Genomic DNA, 21,205 nt, shown 5'->3' on the forward strand with positions numbered 1-21,205 from the left:
CTCTTTAAGTTTTCTTAAAGTTACTAGTTTGAGGTGTGGTGATGTAACATAAATAAAAAGCTTTATGTCTTTCTCTACAATGAGTCATCTTAGATATTTTCAGATATAAAACTGTGTGGAAGCTGGTGGCTGCCGGCTCCTGTGTTTCACTTTTGATTAACTTGTATTGAGATTCACAAATTCCTCCCTAGACTGAAATATTGCTGTAAGCCTTGATTAGGATGATGGCTGTTGTGTGTGTGTGTGTGTGTGTGTGTGTGTGTGTGTGTGTGTGTGTGTGTGTGTGTGTGTGTGTGTGTGTGTGTGTTGATTTTTTGTTTTTCTCTTTCTCTCTCCATCCCATCGCCTCAGGAACACACACAAAACAGCTGTTTACACACCATGCCTGTCAATTTAAATGGAAATCATGGAAACAAATATTAGCATGTCTGGTTAGATAAATCTCTATTAAGCTGTTGGTTTATTTTTCCTGCACTACAAACTAACTCTGTCCACCTCAGAAGGGGTTGTGTTATTCTTAAACTGCTTTAAAGAAAACAGAAAATGGCACAGTTTGTTGTTCATGTTCATGTATGCAACACAAATGATGAACGGTGCTCTGCAAGAAGAAGGTGTGAGCCTGTATATTCCTGATTGCTCTTGCAGTTATGTATTAAACATATGTATGTAATGTTTCAGAGTAAGTATTATCCATGCAGTTTAGAATAAGTGGAAAAATACATATTTATGCTAACCTAACTTACATTTGGTGGTCAAACATCATTATAATTTGAGGTATATTAGCCTGTTATTAAGATTTAAGATTAAGTTCTTTTTGAGAAATGTAACTTTAAATCTTCCCAAATAACATCATTATTAAACAGCATTTCATCAAGTTTAAACCACACTTCAATCTAAACTGATCTTATATTTACAAGCTCTCAGATTGGTCAGTTAGCTGAAATAGTGACACCTAGCGGTTACTGAGTGTAAATGTTCAATAAAAGCTAATCATTTGTATGGTGTGTAAATTTAAATCTTAGTAAAGTCTAAGTTATACCTAGGTTTGAACTTATATAGAGTAGTTCTGGAAAAAGTACTCAGATATTTTACTTAAGATATTCAAAATGCAAAAATAAATAAATAAATTAATGAATTTTAAAAAAACAAAGAAAGTAAGTAAAAAGTACCTTAAGTGAAACACACTTGAAGTATCAAAAGTTAAATCATTTGTTAGAAAATGTATAGAAAATTGCATCTGTGATTGACAACTATGACATTATTGGATTGTTACTGATGCAACTATTGCATTATGAGCATTTTACTGTGACAGCTGTTCAAAGTTTAGCTCGTTTTAGGTACTTTAACTTCAATTCCAAGCCAGCCTTCTCTAAGGGGTCACAAGCTGAATCTGAGGAGTCGTGAGATGATGAATGTGAAGAAAAGAAGAAGAAAAACATTTCTCTTTGCCTATTTTGCGAAATATTGGATAATTTGACCTCTTTAAGCTCCAAACATCTCTTTAAATGAAACCATCTGAGAAGTTTAGAGGGGACATGTCTCTCTGGTGAAACCACTAACAACTCAGAGACGTCTGAAATGTGAGGCGCCCCAACCAGACACTGCTTTACTGTAAAGGGACGCATGCCAAAAAACTTCCACTTGTCTAATCTATATAAAAATACAGATAAATGTCGTGGAGTGAGAGGGTTTGGGCAGTGACTGAAAGAATGAGATCGAGGATACAAGCTGCCAAAATGAGCTTCTTGTGGGAATTGTCTAGACCAGCCTTAGAAATATAGGGTGAGGAGCTCAGAAATCAGGAGGGAGCTCGGAGTAGAGCTGCTGCTGTACCTCCGCATCGAAAGGAGCCAGTTGAGGTGGTTTGGGCACCTGGTCAGGATGCCTCCTGGACGCCTCCCTCTGGTGGTTTTCCAGACATGTCCAACTGGTAGGACACCCTGAGGCAGACCCAGAACATGCTGGGAGGATTACATATATCTCTTGGCCTGGGAACACCTTGGGATCCCCCAGGAGGAGTTGGAGGGCGTTGCTGGGGACAAGGGTATCTGGGTGTCATTGCAGTCTAATACCACTGCTACCCAGTCCTAGATAATGGATGGATAGATGGATGGATGGATGGATGGGAGTAAGAGGGAAAATATTCAAAAAGTATAAGAACACAGAAATATCCAGTATTGTACTTGAGTAAATGTACTTAATTACTTTCCATCTCTGATGAAGAGGTTGTGCAACCGGCTCCTGGACATCAATTGCATCATTGTCAGTCTGCTGTTTTCACAGTCCACCTTTATCAAGATGGAGACAGGCATTCCATGTCTGACCAAAGAAATATTAGACACTAAAAAAGCAGACAATCAATGAAGGGTTTTTTTTAAGCAGCAGCTAAACGCCCCCCTAAAAATCACTACATAAAGTTTAGCTGTTCAGAAGTTGAGTCACTGTTTTACATGACAAAAGTTGAACAAATGATCCCCTCAAGACGATGAACAAGGTTTAAAGATGATTAAAGTTTGACATTCTTTCAAGATCATTTGAGTATTTTATATTATGAAACATTAACCAGGCTCACTTTTTGAAAAGATCATTGATCAGGAAATGTGACGTCACCAGCGGAGGCCTGTTAAACTGTTTAAAGATCAAAGCATGATGGTCTTGGAAAGGATCGCAACCCCCACTGCAGACACATTTAGGATGAAAAGTGGAGCTGCTGACACCAACTGAGACATCAACAGCAGTATGTGTCACTGGCTTCCAGACGGATGCTCTCACACACACACAAACACGCACACGCACACACACACTCACACGCACACATACACATATAAATACAACAACACGATAGATGATCAGGCCGCTCCATCCCCCTAATCTAGGTGACAGTGAGGGATTGCTGACTGACAGACGGAGTAGTGAAATTCTCTGATAGATGAGATAAGTGGGACAAGGCCTCACATACACGCGCATGTACACAGACACACACACACACACACACACATATTGGGTTCAGGGGAATGCAGCTTGACAGGCAGCTGAGCAACAGGCATCGTATTGGAGTAATGATAGCATGTGTCGCCAGGCACTCTTGCTGCCTCTGCCAAGCTGTGTGTATTTGTGTGTGTTGTGTTTGTGTGTATCTGACACCTTCATTATGTAAACTATGATTATACTTTAATTCAATTATGCTAGTATAATCTAATAACAATTCAGCATGTCCAAACATACCAGCCTGCTGCTGCTAACCATTAGCTGAAACGTGCGTCTCTAGCAGTCAAGAGGAGTCTGCCTGAGCTGATTTCAGCAAAGTGTCTGATTACCAGATCGACATGAAAAATCGCTGCTGACAAGCTCCCAGCTCAGGCAGCCAATCATCAGGACATTTTTAAAACCTCTCCTCTTTCTTTCACTCCACCGATTTTCTCCCTGCGATGATTGATCCACGAGTATCGTCCATGCCTGAGATGCAAATGCCAGTGTGGCATGAGCAAAATATAAAGAGGGACATCTGAAGGGAGCTGCCGAGCAGGCAAAAGCAGAATCTGAGATTTCTTTTTACATTAGCTCACACCTAAAAACTTTCTTCTGATGTTCCTATGTTGTTTGGTTTATAAATCTGATTCAAGCTGATGTGTTCACAAATCACACAACTGGCAAAGAAGAATATCCTTGCTAGAAAACTAAATAAAGAAGGTTAAACTGAAGAGTGTGCAGAGGAGCAATGTCGGTCTGAGCACAGTGTATCTTTGAAATAAGAAGATGTCGGTTGGATTAAACTTTATTTAATCATTTATTTAAGGAACACACTGAGATTTTAGTTGGGGAGAGGGGGAGGGAAACGGGGAGAGTATTGTAGGTTTTCTTTTTGCTCACACAAACAATACAATTTGTTGTAATGTCATGTAACCCAAACAAAAATGATGCCTGTTATTGTATAAGTAACAGACTATATAAAAATGTTAATTGATCCTAAACAAATTCAAACTAAATCAACTTTATAAATCTTACAGTTTAAAAATCAAAACCTTTTTGAGCTCACATGGGTCGATTGATTGAGTCAAGTAAAAGTTTTAATGTAATTTAGACAATTGTGAACATTTGTGTGGACTTCAAACAAACATGTTGTTTCATGGATGAATTGTGGTTTGGACTTTTTTTGAAGAGCAAATGTGTTTGTTTATTCCCATGTTGGATTTATATTTTATTTCAGCCCCAAGCAACCCCTTTCATGCACGTGCAACACGGCTCATTTTGCACATGTCTGATATTGATATACTTTATATAAAGTAAATGTGTATTAACTATTACTGTAAAGTATATGGGAAATGACAAAATGATGTTTCATATTATTGCATGCTAAAATATTATTCAACATTTTCTATTATTCTTATTCTTATTATCAAATTATGTGCATCTAATCTCATGACCGTATGAAAAAAAAACTCCAAATGAACTCAGATAAACACAAGAACTGAGACAGATACACTCCTGCAGATTTTGCCCCAAAGGAATTTATGCTCAGTGTTTCAGTTTGTGTGTTGAATAATGATTCAGCCAAATGATGACTCACTCGATCTGTCAGTCCGTACTCTGAAAATTACATCTCCTCTGTGCATTAATCGGCCAAACGAGGGGAAAGAAGATGGACTGGGAAAGCAGTGAGAGGACACGAAGACTCAACAACCCCTTGAACAATCCCAGAAGCATGTGGCAAGGTCTATGAACTATGGACGATTACAAGCACCCCGCCCCCACCCACACCCTTGTCAAGTGCTGATGTGTCTCGAGCAAGTGAGCTAAACAACTCCTATGCTTGCTTTGAGGTCAACAGCTGCCAACAAGCAAAAACAGTTCAAGCAGAGGTTAGTGGTTTCTGAGCATGACGGCAGGGGGGTTTTCAAGCGTGTGAACACCAAAAACTAGCAGGACCAGACGGTATCAGTGGGTAGGACCTTAAATTATGTGTTGACCAACTAGTGCTGGTGTTCACAATGATATTCAACTTGTCACTGGCTCAATCTGTCATACCCACATGCTTCAAGAAAACCAGACCAACCTGCCTCAATGACTACCACCAAATGTCACTCATCTCAGTAGCGATTAAGTGCTTTGAGCAGTTAGTTACACACACAAGACTTAAGTTTGCTTACTGTCCCAACCGATCAATGGTAGACACTATAGCACCACTCCACTTTAACATCTCAATGTGCATGTGGATTCCCGACTTGTACACACATGACTGTGTTTCCATTTTTGACTCCAACACCATCATCAAGATAGCGGACGACACAGTTGTAGTGGTCCTGATCACAGATACCAATGAAAAGGCCTTCTTGAAAGAAGAAAAGGACATGACCCACTGGTGCCCACCAATCATCAACAGGTCTTCAGTGGAGAGGGTGGACAGCATTAAGTACGTTGGTATCAACATCACTGACTTTGGGGATGCACATTAACTCAGTGGTGAGGCAGGCAAGGCAGAGAATTCAAAAACAAGGACATTTCTACTACTGCACCATCAAGAGTATCCTGGCGGTGAACATCATTGCCCGATACAGAAACAGCACCAAACAGGGACGCAAGACCCTTCAAGGAACAGTTAGGTTGTGGTTAGGTCAGGTGAACATACAATAGACAGTGCTTTACACCAGGTGCTGCAAGAATGAGGCTAGGATAAATATTAAAGACCCAAACTACCAAGACAACAGCCTTTTATCCCTGCTACAGTCAGGAAGTAGGTACCAGACACACCAGGCTAGCAATGAGAGGCTAAGGGAACAGCTTCGACCTTCGGGCCACTAGGATCCTTAATGAGGTCACAGCCTAAGACTGCCAAGACAAACAGTGTTTAATATTAAGCATGAGACATTAGCATCCGGATTCATGAAAACATCTGTTAAATGCAGCACATGATTTTCACACAACACTTGTCACCTGCAACACTGGCCTCTGGGATTTTCCACTGATCCGTCACTCGCCTCATTAGTCGTTAAGATGCACTGAGATGTCACTCTTGGATAATGCCATGTCGCAGCTTATTGCTGTTGTTGTTGTTTGACACACTTGAAAAGACATAAACCTTAATGGCAGCAGTGGCAGCTAGTAAAAGTGGTTTCATTTGCTTAAAGCTGTTATTTGAAGGATCTTTACATCACTGACAGAGTTATGCTTAATAATGAATTGTTTTAAATGCCATTTTCTTTTTCCTTTATGTTAATAAATATAACTACATACTTTGCTGTTTCGGTAGTTCCAAACAACTTCAAACTGACTACCTTTTATCCTAAATGTAATCCTTAATTTTGATTTTACACATTATATCCAGGACTTCCTCTATCATATCCAAAATACCTTCGCTTTAAGCCATTACATTTCTATATTTCTGAGGACAGCTGATTTATACACAAGGAAATACAAGAACTCGCACACATGCACACTGATGATATGCAGGCAGGCAAGAAAATGGCAAAGCTGTCAAAAGCACATCTCTGTCTTGTTCTCCGGGCCGGGTAATAATCGGAGTCTAAAGGAGACTACGCATAGATCGATCACACGCACACACTTCCTCCTTTATCCCTTCAACCATCATCCACCTCTGCCTTCTCCTCCTCCCCTCCTTTTAGCCTGTCATTATTCATGTCCTGCCTCCTCCCTCAGCTTTGTCATGACAGACAGGAGTTTTTAGAGCAGCCGAGATGGTTCCACCGTTCATCCTGTACACCATCCGATGCTCTTTTTGTTGTAAAAATCATGCTGCTAATATGAAGCTATTAAGCTCATTGTTGCTTTTCCAATGAAATACAGATTTATGACTTACAAATGTTCTTCTATAAATTGCTTAATAATAATTTCCTGAAATCTACTCAAACTGTCTGCTTTCCAATCTGATAATGACTTATCCGAGATATCATTAATTTATCAGTGTGTCTCTTAAGAGGTTTTTTTGTACTCTCATGACATGCAATCCATCTTTGCTAATATATGTGGAGTAAAGGTTATGGAAATAAGTCATTGGAGCGGACAGCTTTTATTGTAACAAAGCCGATGAGGACTATATCTTTTATCTCTCCTCTTGCTGATAACAGTGACAGGCTGAGGATGCCAGATGAGAGAGGCGATCCTCAGAGAGTCGACTGAAAGGTTAGAGTGGCCCCAGGCAGCATGGCTGATGAGGACACACACATGAACACGCACACACATATACCGAGACCCCTTCAGTCATGCATTCATAAGGTACTTCATATACTGCTGGGTGTGGTAGATGTGTCAGATTACACTGCCAATCAAAGAGTGCACAAAAATATATTACGACAGCTTAGAACTAGATTTTAATTACACTTTCACAGGACGTTAACTGTAAAAAATTCAACATAGAGACAGAAGATCACAAAAGAAAGATGTAAGGATTAGTTATAGAGGCCTTTACAACCATGACCTGATGATGGTGCAAGGAGAAAAGTGAATGGATCACTAAAGTAATTCCAACTGGGGCCATTAATTGCTTTTCTACCAAATTTCAATCCATCCATTAGCTGACCAGACATTTTAACACATTATCTGAGTTTCTGCTTTATAGCAACAGCGTGCAGAGGTGCAGATGGGTAATTTTGTTAACACAAGCCCAGCAAAGTGCCTGCATCGATTTAATTTGCCAATTAGTAGATGGGGCCCATTTATCTTCACCTGAAGCTTTCAACAAACTTTTCAGCAAGATGTAATAAGACTAAGGAGCTATCTGTCGCCCACTTCTCATTAGGACTCTAAAGAGGTCCCCTAAAGCTTAATTATTTATCTGCATTAATATACGCTCAATTATTAATGATAGGTGAGGGGGTGTGTATGTGTGTGAAGGCCAAAGATCAACCTTCTTTTACCTCAGCTTCCCTCCTGATTAATGGATGAGTGAGAGGAGCCCTTCATGTATTATTACTGCAGAGAGCTTGGACCTTAGAGAGAGAGACACACAGACAGAGAGAGAGAAAGAGAGAAAGAGAGAGAGAGGAAACTCAGTGAATGATAATCACCGTTTAGTATGCAAACATGCCCTCTGTACATTTCTGGCATTTCAATAGTTGAAGGTGCTTGTATGGCAGACAGCTGCGGGATGGAGAAACTCTAAATTGAAAACTCATTCTTGTTTGTGAAATCTCTTTAACATTTGTTTCACATCACTACAAATTTGACACTTGTGGCATAAAGTTATGAAATGTCAAACAATGAAAAGATGGAAAACACAGGATTTATTCAACAGTTTGAAGCTGATGGCTGCTCTTCATTAGGTTTTATAGCCCCAAGTGTTTAGATTTGTGAGACAAGATGTGATATTTGAAATGATCAATATATATATATATATATATATATATATATATATATATATATATATATATATATATATATATATATTAATCTAACAAATTGTTTTTCAGACATTTTAAATGAAACATGCTTTTTGTGTGGGCTGCACTGGCTTTTATGAAAGAATAGAACCATTCATCTTGTTTCAATGTCACTAATTGTCATTGATTAATGCTCTGTCATTTCTTTCTAACTCTTGTTGGTGTTTGTTTATAGTGAAATGATGGAAACAGTTCAGTGTCTTTCAGCTGCTTTACTCTGACATCTAGTGGACAAAGCCAGCAATTACAAGTAAGAATTTGTTGATTTGTTGAAAACAGTTGATATACATGGAAATCTCCAACAGGCATTTGAAAACATTAAACTTACCACTGAACATTTTTTAAGATATGAGTGTCATTGTCAGGAATAAAAATGGTGTAAAATATGTTGAGCATAAAAAGCAGCTGTTTTTAGTGGCCTGAAACATTCCAAGTTTAATAGTTTTTGATATTTTTATTAATTAATTAAAACTTTATTACTTTATTAACTTTATAACTTAATTTTTCAGGTATTTTAGGTGTTTTTACTTATACAAATTACAAATAAGGGTTAGGGTTATCAATAATTTGCCAAAAATGTATATATATATATATTATTTTTTTTAACCGTATTCATTAAAAAAACAAACTTATTTTAGTTCATAAAGGTTGTTCTCATGTAGCTTTGCCTCAAGGAATATTTAATGCAAGCAGTGTATACTTTCTTACTTAAGAAGCAGGTTTCAAGGATATTTTTAGTGAGATTTGGACATTTTTAACTATTTCATCATTCTTATAGTTGCCCGAAAATTAAATTCCAACTCGATGGGAGGAATTTAAGTCTTCATTTTCTGCTTTTCTGCTGGTCTACAGCCTCCATCATTCATACCAAAATAATATCTTTCTTTAGAAGATTATGAAAAAATCTTTTAAAATAAACACATCTAATAATCTAAATATATCTACGTCTAAATATAGACTTAAACCATGACAGAGTTGACACAGGGTCAAACATGCATGTGCCGTTTACACATCTGTCACTAGATGTCGCCAAAGTCCTGTGTTTGCTATTGACCTTCCAGATGTGGATGAGTCTCCATAGTGTTTCCTATCAGGACCACCCCCCATACACATTTTTGAACAAGTTAAGATGGTCTTTCTTTATACTGAGGGCAGGTGATCATTTAAACCTTTGCTCTGTAAACTTAATACATTCTTTTATTTTGGAGAATAAACTAAAACAGCTTAAAGACTTGTATAGACTCCTTTAAGACATACACACCTTTGGCTGTAATTAACTGACTGTTCAGACACAATATACAAGATCACATTACACTGCTCACTTGGTTCAAATGGATGCAGAAACCTGTTAAGATGGAGATAATGATTTAACAGGGCCCTGTTTGTTCTTCTTCCTCCACTGGGTGACAGCACAAGTATACAGCTGCAGACTGAAGCCACCTACAGCTTCACAACTTTTCTCTGAGTATCACAGTAACTCTGTCATCTGAAACATTTTTAATCCATCTGATCACGTGAAAAAGATGAATTTTTCTCTTTGTTTTTTGGTGGCTCAAACAAAGGAGATTCAACTGAAGTAAATAAATAAGTAAAATTAAAAAAAATTTAATGTGTGACAACTCAGAGAAGCATATTTGGAGTGGACATGAGCCAATATTAAAATATGCTTTGTCGCCATAAAAAAAGTCACAAGGCTAATAGGTCACTGTTGTGGAGAAGATTACTGTTATATTCATTACTGCAGCCTTTTTTGGGGTGAAATCTGAATTCACTTTGATCACTTAAGATTTAATTAAAGCAAATATTTTCTATAACGTTGCATGGGGACGGTGACGCTATTGTTAATGTTTCAATATGGATAAAAATTGAATTAAAGACGGAAATAGTTTGAGTGACCAAAATTACATTTTATTTATTTTATTTTTTATTTCTTTTTTACAAGCTCCTTTAAGTAATTCATTTTGGGAGTTTGATTATTTGATTTTACTGCAGTGGACACATCACACCTTTTAATTTCAAATATAGGCCTAATGACTTTTATTGATGAATCTCAAAGACTTTTTTTTTACTTTATGAAAAACTAACTTGGAAAAAAAAGGGACAATTTTCTATAAATATCACAGGTCCTGTCATAAAACAACAAACAGCTGTGGAGTAATTCAATTCATAATTGGAGGCAAATAGTTTGCATGGTGTAATAAGAGTGTTGGCTGTTATAAAGCTGGAATAATCTAAAGACAATAAAAAGAAAACTAATTTAGGATGTGGGGCAGTTGTGTAGTTTATATTTGTTTGGCGTTTGTTTCATTTAATCCTTCACACAGGAAGGAAACAATCAGCTGAGTCGCCTGAAAACATGGAAACATGATTTTCTTGTTTGTATCATAGAAGTAATTTCAGGTACAATACACACACACACACACACACACACACACACACACACACACACACACACACACACACACACACACACACACACACCCTGCCTTTACTTTACTTAGACGGAACATCAGCTTTGTGTGTGTGTGTGTGTGTGTGTGTGTGTGTGTGTGTGTGTGTGTGTGTGTGTGTGTGTGTGTGTGTGTGTGTGTGTGTGTGTGTGTGCTGAAGCACCCAGTACTATATAGGCTACTCAATAAAAACGGGGCTGCGATCCGTCAGTGCATTTATCATCCTATTACGGCGACAAATCCGACTCCCAATACATGAAAGGTAAAATGAATCACCAACGTTAAGCCGTCAATAAAGTCATTTCTGCAAATGGTGTCTCCGAGGGCCCCCGCTATTATTCAACAAGCTTTATCAGCACCTTGGAAATAGCGCGGGCCCCTGCTTCACTTTGATTAAGGGCCCTGCCAGGGACCGGTGACAGCGTTTTTGACTCGGGTTTTATTCAGCCCTCTCCCCGTGATGAACACCGGGCTGATCGGGCGGAATGAAGACTAATTAAAAGCTATAAATTATCTCTTGCAGTCCCTCTCAAGGAGCCTCTCTTTGCGGCGCCAGATAAGAGCAGACTGAGTGCTCATTTAGGCACAATGGCGCTGCGGCTAAACAGCATATTGATACTGTCCTAATTGGAATTTAATTAAGTAGCCATGGCTTCCCACTCCGGCCTGTGGGATAAAGATTTCACTGCGGCCGTGTTCAACATCAACACGTCCCCACTTTCACACTGTTGCTATTATCATTATTAATGCTATTATTTCAATTCGCCAATTAGAGCTTGATGGCCGTTTTATTCTTTTTCTGGATTTTTTTTTATTTTTTTTTTAAAATCAAAACCACTGTTTATAATCTCGACACATTCCTGCTTTCAATGCCTCTTTCTGTTTTTATAAAGTTCAATTTAATGTTCTTCCTTTATTTTATTGAGGGGATGTGTTTTTGTGGTGCTGCCAAAAGCTGGATTATCCAAAACCTGAATCATAAACATGGCCTAGATGCGTCAAACGGGAGCCGAGAGGACGTGAAAAATGCCAATGAAGAGAAAAAAAGGGCTGAAAATTGCCAAATAAACTATTTTGGATACGTTGATCGTTGATCCTTCTGAGAATGATTGGGTTTTGCTTATGAGAGGGTTTGTTCTCTTTTATTTTCTTTTTCTAAAATAACGTTTCATGCGTTTCACCCTGTCACCTACATTTTAAGAGAATTAATTGTGCTGTAGGTGTTTGCCTAATATAAATGGGCACATGCCAAATTATTAATTATATATTTACATAATGCCTGTAAAAAGCAACACAGGAAACACCAGAAGATTGTAGGTACACTTAAAAAAAATTATCATAGTTTAAAGTAATTTCAATTATATATGTTTTTCTAAATGTATTATTCTTGCAATAAAACAATAGTCTACATAAGCAAAACTGTGATTTAACCACATGAATTTCAATTCAAATTCACATTTTCCATAACTTACAGTGTTCCCGCGTGGCATTCTCACTGACGGCTCTCTCGCTCTTGTTTTTGTTGTTTTTGTTTTGTTGTGTACATGTGTATGCACGTGCGCTCTCACCCGAAATCGATCCAACTATACGCGCGGGCTTACTAGGGGCGCGTTCTAGAGCTCGTTGCGTTTCTAAAGCCCTAATTGGACGTCGTCAATTGTGACAGGGACGATCTCCGCAGCTGATTGGTCCGCTGCACGTGTGTACGCGCACACTGGGTGTATGAGAAAGAAGAGGAAAAAAAAACGTTAGAGGGGAGATAACGCGGTTTAGGAGAGTTTAGGAATACACAGATATTATGCTGCACCGGGGAGAGGCACGGACACTGGTTCTAACGGGGAGCTGGTCGCTATGCCAGGTCTCGGAAGAATATTAGGAGACGACATGTCGCCGCTGTAGGTGATATTAGAAACTAAGACAGGTATTTATTCCTTTTATTTCCAGCGAGAAGGCTTGTGTTTTTTGTTTTTTTTACATGCTGACCGTCTAAATTGGATACCGACGGGGGGCGGGAGAGAGAGCGAGCAACAAGTGGAGTTTAGTGTGGAGAGGTTGAAATTTTGTCACCGTCGCCGGCTACATGGAAGAGCAAAAGGAGCCCAACAGCGGCCGGGACTCGACCGAGGAGGAGAGCATGTCCCTGTCGCCGAACCTCCCATCCCCTCCCATGATTTTACCCCACCAGGCCGCCCAGCAGGCCCACAGAACCACCAACTTTTTCATCGACAACATCCTCCGGCCGGACTTCGGCTGCAAAAAGGAGGCGAGCTACCGAGAGCGGAGCCAGACGCCGGGTAGAGAGAACGTCAACCCGCTGGTGGCGAGGCCGCATACCGGTAGCCTCTGCCTGGACTCTAACTGTAGCAGCGACAGCACCTCTTCCTCTTCTTCGCCCTCTTCTTCCTCTTCGTCGTCGTCGTCTTCCTCGCCGTCTTCCAAGCAGAACTCGTCGAAACAAGGCGAAGCGGAGAGCAACGGGACTATGAGATATGCAGACAGCCCCTCGTCTATAGTGATAGTGAGTGGCAGCAGTGCAGCTCCTCCGCCCAAAACGAAAGAAAGCCAGCCGCTGTTGTGGCCCGCTTGGGTTTACTGTACACGCTACTCGGACCGGCCCTCATCTGGTAAGGCGCTAATTGTCCCATGTGTATATAACCTACAGTACATAGTATGAGTGTTTCTCATAGCAGTCATGGAATCAAACCCTTCATGTATCTGACACACTTTCTCTAAAGTTACTCTAATGACAGGCAGTAAAGGTTGGCCTATATTTAATGCTTATTTCCCCCTTTTTTGCTCCTCATCCAATCTCTTTTATTCAAGCCATTTCTAAGACAAAAATAACAGACGTTAAAAATATGAATATAAAATAAGGTGTGCAGGGAAAGTAAAATATCACTGAATAAAATAAAATTATATATATAGCTATAACTCTCCCTCTTTCACACACACATGCATACACACATATTTACGCACAATGAAGCGCATTATGAGTGATTTTATGTCCCATAAAGATTTTTCTTACAATATATTTACTATTGATCTGAACAGTAAGTGCTGGAAAATCAGAGGAATCATTTTCAGTGCAGTTTGATAACATGACGCTAAAAAGTTCCCTTCAATATATATATACAAATAAATGTTGGCCTTTCTTTGTGTTGGGAGAGAATAATATGATCTCTCCCTGTCAGTAAACACATGTTGTGTTGACTAAATGTGATCTAATAAGCTGTTAAAAGTTGACAGTTGTGTAAAATGTAATCGCTAAAATATTATGTGCAGCTCTGTTTGGTTTGTAAAAGTATTGATAGACTCAAATAGCTCAAAAATAGTAATTCTATTAGAATATAATTTAGAGTGTTGCAACAATAATATATCAAAAGGCTAATTTACAAAATAGTATACATGATATAAAAAACGAATCAGTTACCTGAATATAAAATATTGTTTTGCTACACAACACTACACTGACCACTTATTTCAAGTTCAAATAAAAAATAGAAGATTATTCTTTTAATGCCTCATTTGGTTGTTATTTAGTCGTATTTGACGGATATAAATTAAATAAAATATATCTAAAGATGGTTAAATTCAGTGTGTATGTTATATTGAAGATTTGACGTGTTAAAAGTGTTAAACACACAATACAAAGTCACAAAATGTTATTTAATAGACAAAAGTGTATTATGGATCAATGCTATAAAAATCATGTTTAGACCAGTTTTGTGTGTGTTTGTTTATTTCGTTCTTTATTGTCTATAATTGTGCAGGCTGGCTGGTTGTGAGACAGTATTCATTGAGTGTTAGGAGGGTAAAGTTTGGGGGTTAAAGGGATGCAGAAGCCTGCTCTTTACACGACATGAAGGCTTTTTAAATAATCATCGTAAAAATAACAAGTCCTCATTCACTAACGACGTTGTTTAAAGTGGACGATGAAGAATCAGAGTGCTTTTTTAGTGTTTGGTAACGTGTGTTTGCTCGGCTGTAGTTTCATATCACACATACATGAAGGTGATGATGTCACGTTGTTTTTAGCGGGTCATTTTCATGATCATAATAGTAATGAGTTAGAGCTGATGAAAGATGACGGCACACTCCCCTTTTTAACTTTTTATTAGGATATATTTTGTTATATGTTGTTAGTTATTTGGGGTTTGTTGTGCTTTTGTATTATTTCTGAAGCTTTCTCTCAGTCTTGTGTGCTGTGAAGCTGTTGGATAAAATGTGTGAGAGCCAGGTCTGACTGCACAATGCATTTACTGCTCTCACTCACATATATCACTATGAGACTAACTACAGTAACATAACACGCGTTGTGCTCTAATGCTAATTAGCTGTGTGATAAACTCACTATTACTGTCCTGATAGAGCTTTATTAAATGAGGACAGATTGTACCTCAGCACAGCTGTATGTACATGTTTATATGAAGGAATCACACCTGGATGGATTCCATTCACTCTATCACAGACTTAAAGCTTTCTGCAGAGAACACAGTGGTAATGTTAACCTGTGTTGTCTGCGCAGAGACTCCGTTTATTGGACGTGAAGCGTGGCAGCGGGCTGCTGCTTATTTTGGCCCAATCACAAGTCAGATATCAGGGCCTGAATATACTTCACACAAAGGCCCGCCTGCCTCTAATGTACCAGCATTCCATGTTAATATCACATATATACACTCATATAGATTTTACACTTTTTCCCCCCAATGATCCTATTTATGCAGCTATATTTGATCCATTCTTTCACTTTAAAAATAAACTACGTTTTAATACTTTAAGGTGTGAAGGGTACAACATATTGTTGGACACTTCCTGTATGAAACGAAGAGACCTCATTTCTGTCCTCTGCTAATTGGCTGAGTTCTCCTCCACACACCTGTCACCTCATCTTTCATTACATATGACTTCATATTAGTTGATCAGTAATTAATGGTCATGCGTGATAGTGTCACCGCTTTAACTGTTTGTAACTTGCGGGTAAAAAATCCACATGGCTAGAATAATACATAATAATAAAGTCCCGTTTAAAATGAGTGTAATTCCGCCGTGTGTGTGAAGCAGTACTATTTATAGCACCGAGCCAGAGAGGAGTGTGTTATCACGCTGCACTATTTATTCGTGTTGTTAAAATTTACGTTTTCATGTTGAAAGCTCATTAGAACTCAACCCTGGTTTGGGTTGAGGCCCAAATAGCAAAGTGTGGCTTTCTCTCTGCACCATGTAACCTCAGCGAGCCCAAACGTAACGTGATATATTGTAGAGAGGAGTCAATCACATTACAGACAAATCATCAAATGATTCAAATGAGAAGTTCTCTTTAAAAATGTAACACAGAGCGCCTGCGCCCTGTACACACTGACCCAATCACTCATATGAAAAGACTTTGATGTATTTGATCATATTGAGCAGATAATAAGACGCTTTCATCTGTCATCAGAGATATAAGCAGCAGCTTTGATGCTAAATATTAGCGCCTCATATGTAACATGTGCTGCAGGCCGGGAGTAAATATTTCACATGTGAGGGGTTCAGCTCTGACATTTACGTGTTCGTGCCATTGTTGTTTCTACACCAGGCCCGAGGACAAGGAAACTGAAAAAGAAGAAGAGCACCAAGGAAGACAAGCGGCCCAGGACAGCCTTCACGGCCGAACAGCTGCAGAGACTGAAAACCGAGTTCCAGGCCAACCGGTACATAACGGAGCAGCGGAGACAGTCTCTGGCCCAGGAACTCAACCTCAACGAGTCCCAAATTAAAATCTGGTTCCAGAATAAGAGGGCCAAGATTAAAAAGGCCACCGGCTACAAGAACGGCCTGGCCATGCAGCTCATGGCTCAAGGACTTTACAACCATTCAACGACCACCGTGCAGGAGGAGAAGGAGGACAGTGAATAGAGACTCGGACATTCCCTGCTGAGGGTCTCACTCTTTTGGAGATAATGAGAATATAAAAAAATGAAAAAAAAATGGACAAGAGGAGTTGGAGGAGTAAACGCTATTTAAAAACACAGATTTCTGTTTATGGTAACAGTATATGGACATAATTATATAAATGAACGATCGTTATTAAAGTTTATATAGCCACTGCAGTTATCATGTTGTATACAGTATATTTAATTTCAGGTGTGAGCTCATCTCTCATTAGGTCACTACCTGCTGGACATTTCCATCCTTTCCGTCTGTCGCTCATTGTTTTTTTTGTTTTCTTTTTTTAGGATGTCTGATTGGCTCTTTAGGGTTTTTTTGTTTTTTTGTGGTGTCCCTGTCCCGCATATTTCCTTCAACACATCAGTTCGCAGACAAGCCAAAGATTTTAATATGTTCACATGTAGTCTGAAATAAAAAAGAGAGAAAGTTAGATGGATGGAGTTAATTTCTTTTATTCGTTTCCACAGATTAAGTAGCTATACGCGTTGAGGAGAGGGTCGGAGGGGAAAAAACCCTAATTGGAAAAATATTATTTCACTTTCATATAAAAAAAAAAAAACTTAACGAGCTTTGGTTTAATTAGACCTCCAAACATCCTTATAAAATTGTGGTGTGAGCATAAATTAAGGGTGTAAAATAAATGTGACACAGCTCATTTTAAAAGGAGCCCACTGACATTCACGGGCTTTTCATTCCACGTGGTTATATATGTGGAGTATTTCTAATTCAAGATGTGTAGTATTTCTGATATTTGAGGGACACACGCGCGCGCACACACACACACACACACACGCTCACACACTGTTCCTCCATGATGGAAAACTGTTAATTCATCTATTGGGGAGCATTTAGGAGACTAAACTCTGCGCAGCTCTATGAAGTTGACCATTGCTTCAGGAGTGTGTCAGAGCGCTTGTAGACGAGGAGGCACCTGGGTTTCTATGCGGGATTCGTTTGACCTCATGTGACCTCAGGTTCAGGTTTGATAGAGCCTGGCTGTGAACTCTGACATGACGTGTGTTTCTCAGTGTGTGTGTGTGCGTGCGTGTGTGTGTGTTGCACTACAAGGTCAGACAGAGCAGCCAGACTAACAGAATAACACCGGGTTTTGTGTCTGAGTGGAAGCTGTTTGCATTATGACTACAGGCGCTATTGATTCATCTAATAAAGTGATTGTTTGTACTCGATTGTTAGAAATATAAATAGAGCCATAAACATAGAAACTTCACTTTTTACGTGTCAGTTTAAAAAAGAAAAAAAACCTCAAAATTGGACACTATGTATAAAATCAAAACCACTATTATTATTGTAAAAATGTGTGAAATACTAATATTATGGATTTTTATTTTTATTTTATAATACTTGTGTCGCATTATAGTGAGGAGTCAACCCTCCTGTTTTCTTCCTATCTTTGACAGCTTATTTGATCACTCATTGAGATGCATTCTGTTTGCATTTAGCGTCACTTTTAATAGCAGTCAGTGTAGATTGAGTTGATCCTGGACAATATTCACTCATCCAAAACGGCCTGTGAGCCCAAGATAGCCTCTTTGTATATAACTTTATTATTCATATGGACATATTCAGTCTGCCTTGTTGAGAGCAGCTATAATACAGAAATATTTAGTCACAAATAAAATAGAAATGAGCAGATTGTTTCCACCCTGGCAGCAGATATTTTAAATGTAATTATGAAGAGATGTGGCAGATGTGTCAGAGGTGTCAGCATGTATACTGTTCCCGCTCTAAACAACCAACACTCATTTATATGATTTGTGTTTTTTGCGGCCTCGCTTCTAAAACAGCTGATAGCGGCTCGGGTTATTTAATTAAGAGCTGATGAGTCTGCAGAGGTCTGCAGCAGGACTCACGGCCTCCGAGTTTCACTCCTCTCTTTTTTAATTATTTCAAACGCCACTGCTGCGTTTGCGTTCAGCAGCTCAGCCTATAGAGCAGATTTAATAAGCACAGTACAGCCTGTTAATAATTGATTTCAATAACAACGACCAGGGGCTTGCTGTTAGTTTATATAGGCAGGTTTTTAAATTTTAATTAACCTCTTAAAACATTGAGCTTATTATTTTTCACTTATTTATGAAGAGACTTGTACTTCAGGGGTGACGCGCAGACAATGTAGCGCCTGTTAATCAGCGCAAATTGAATAGATTTTTCCCATTGCACAGCTATATTATTATTATTATTATTATTTTAAAAGAATAAAAAATCATCTTCATTTTGATTTGCAGAGCCAGTTTTAGTGCAGGTCAAATGTGTGCTGGCAGCACTGCAAACCTCCAGGGGTCATTGGAAGGGCTTTCCTGGGGGTCCACAGCAATATTAGGAATAATTTAATGTCACTATTCACTAAAATGAATAAATGAATATTCATAGAGGCTGGTTTCAGTTAGTTTGAGACTAAATCTAATTAAATCTAAACATAATGAAACTGATTTGAATGAAAGTAATGTGGATGTATTTGTTATTCCATATAAAACAATAGATTTGTTCTAATTATGACATTAAAATAGTGTTTTGCATCAGCTAAATAAACTTATTTTTGTATTATTATTATTTATTTGATTCAAAAGGTTGTCAGTGTGTTTAGAAAACACACACAGGCCTAAATGTGTTTGTGCACTTGAGGCTCTGTGGCCATCTGGCCTGCATGTGTGAGCAGAGGTGAAGAGGCTGCTCGGCTCTTCACGGTCAGATAACCCTGCAGCTCCAATATTATGATGATAGTTTCATTCCCCTGCTGTGAATGCGGAAGAGGATCTTATGACAGTGTATTTAAAATTCATACAATTATGAAACAGCGAGAGGATTTCTCTCTCTTTCACCCCCCCACCACCCCTCCCTCCCACCTTGTCATTGAGGGAAGCCGAGGGTTTATCTGTAAAACAAAGAAAAGCCAGGGATCGTTTGCATAGTTAGCATAGTCTGCCTCGCAGGCACAATATGGATTTAATTTATATGCAAATGAAAGCAATAAAAGGAGAATACACACTGGAAATCTCTCCCGTTTAAAAAGGAGGTGGTGGGTGGGTGGGGGAGAGTTGGATTCAGAGCAGGTAGCAGCAGCACACATGCACAGAACAAATCAGCCTCCACCAAGAAGAAGAAGAAGAACAATGATGTTATATAATATGCAGAAAGTGCAGAGGAGACGGTGTTGGTGTGTGAAGCATGCAGCACAAACATCACACAGCACACTCACTGCTGAGAAAGTTTGCAGGAGGATTTTTTTTTAGTGTTAGGGGGGGAAAAGTTGCATTCAGAAGATCAAACACACACACACACACACACACACACACAGTCGCCATGCTCTCTGCCTAAAATGCAGCCTATTTGCATTGGCTCACAGAGGTGCCAGTGCATGGCGACCTTTCAGGCTCCATGCACAGCACTGATGTCATGTTGAAATTGTCACTGAACAGCCCTGATAGCTAAATACATCTCACATGTGTCTGCACTGGTGTACAATTTAAAGGTATTTGCACTTTATTTGAATATTCCCATTTTATACTACTTCATTTCAATGAATGATAATGTACTTTTTACATATAAAATATATAATCACCTTATGAAATATGTTGAATTATTAAAGCTTAAACTACCCAACAATAACTCTCATTTACAACATCCAAATGCTGTTTATATGTTAAATACATATACCATAACACATATACAATCATATCAGATTTTTCTGCATAATGAGATACTTGCTACTAACAATTCTGTATTTCCCAATGCAGGAATTTGATTTGTAATAGAAGATAATTTATTTTGAAAATCCCTCCCAACAGTTTCTGCATTTAATTATATTTGCACATATCAGTTGCCAAGCATGTAAGCCTTTTCCACATTGAACATTAATATTAAAAGCATCATTTTACATGAATATGCACCCAAAAAAAAAAAGATAGGAAAATCTAGATTAGGAATAATTTGTATTTTATTCTGTATTATTTGTTTCCCGACCTTCTAAATGATTGATTCACCTCTACAGAAGTTGACCCAGTTTTTAACCCCGCTGTAACATAATAAGATATTTTCCCTTAGTGCTGGACACTGATGTATAAACTCCTTGTCAAAAAACATGCAGGCTAACCACCTGTCAATCAAACAAAGGAGGAGAGGGTTGTTTATTCTGTGTGATACACGCTGGTGGAAAATACATGCTTATTTCTTTACAGCTTTAAAGGGATAAATGACAAAGATACACACAGTGAAATGAAATGAAACGTACAAGCATGTGGAAAACAGCAGGATAAGAAAGACACCCTTCACACACACACACACACACACACACACACACACACACACACACACACACACACACACACACAGGCCCATTTAAAGGAGCTTCTTAGATCACTGCCCTGTGACGGTTTGGGCTGTTCAGTATAGAAGTTTAGAGTAATTCCTTCTCAG

The 21,205-nt window shown here is 38.7% G+C and overlaps 1 protein-coding gene across 1 annotated transcript; it reads left to right on the plus strand.

Moving 5' to 3' along the window:
- The first annotated feature begins 12,923 nt into the window (after window positions 1-12,923).
- On the plus strand, window positions 12,924-16,849 carry LOC133976490 (homeobox protein engrailed-1-B-like). Its single transcript, XM_062414709.1, has 3 exons — window positions 12,924-13,467; window positions 14,879-14,881; window positions 16,419-16,849. The coding sequence occupies exons 1-3, from the start codon at window positions 12,924-12,926 to the stop codon at window positions 16,736-16,738; spliced, it is 867 nt and encodes a 288-aa protein (XP_062270693.1). The 3' UTR covers window positions 16,739-16,849.
- Window positions 16,850-21,205: the final 4,356 nt, after the last annotated feature.

This window comes from Scomber scombrus, chromosome 24, assembly GCF_963691925.1.
Source record: "Scomber scombrus chromosome 24, fScoSco1.1, whole genome shotgun sequence".
NCBI classification, from domain to species: Eukaryota; Metazoa; Chordata; class Actinopteri; order Scombriformes; family Scombridae; genus Scomber; species Scomber scombrus.

What these genes read in the sequence shown, in the direction of transcription:
- LOC133976490 (XM_062414709.1), top strand. Translation starts at nt 12,924, where the DNA reads ATGGAAGAGCAAAAGGAGCCCAACAGCGGCCGGGACTCGACCGAGGAG.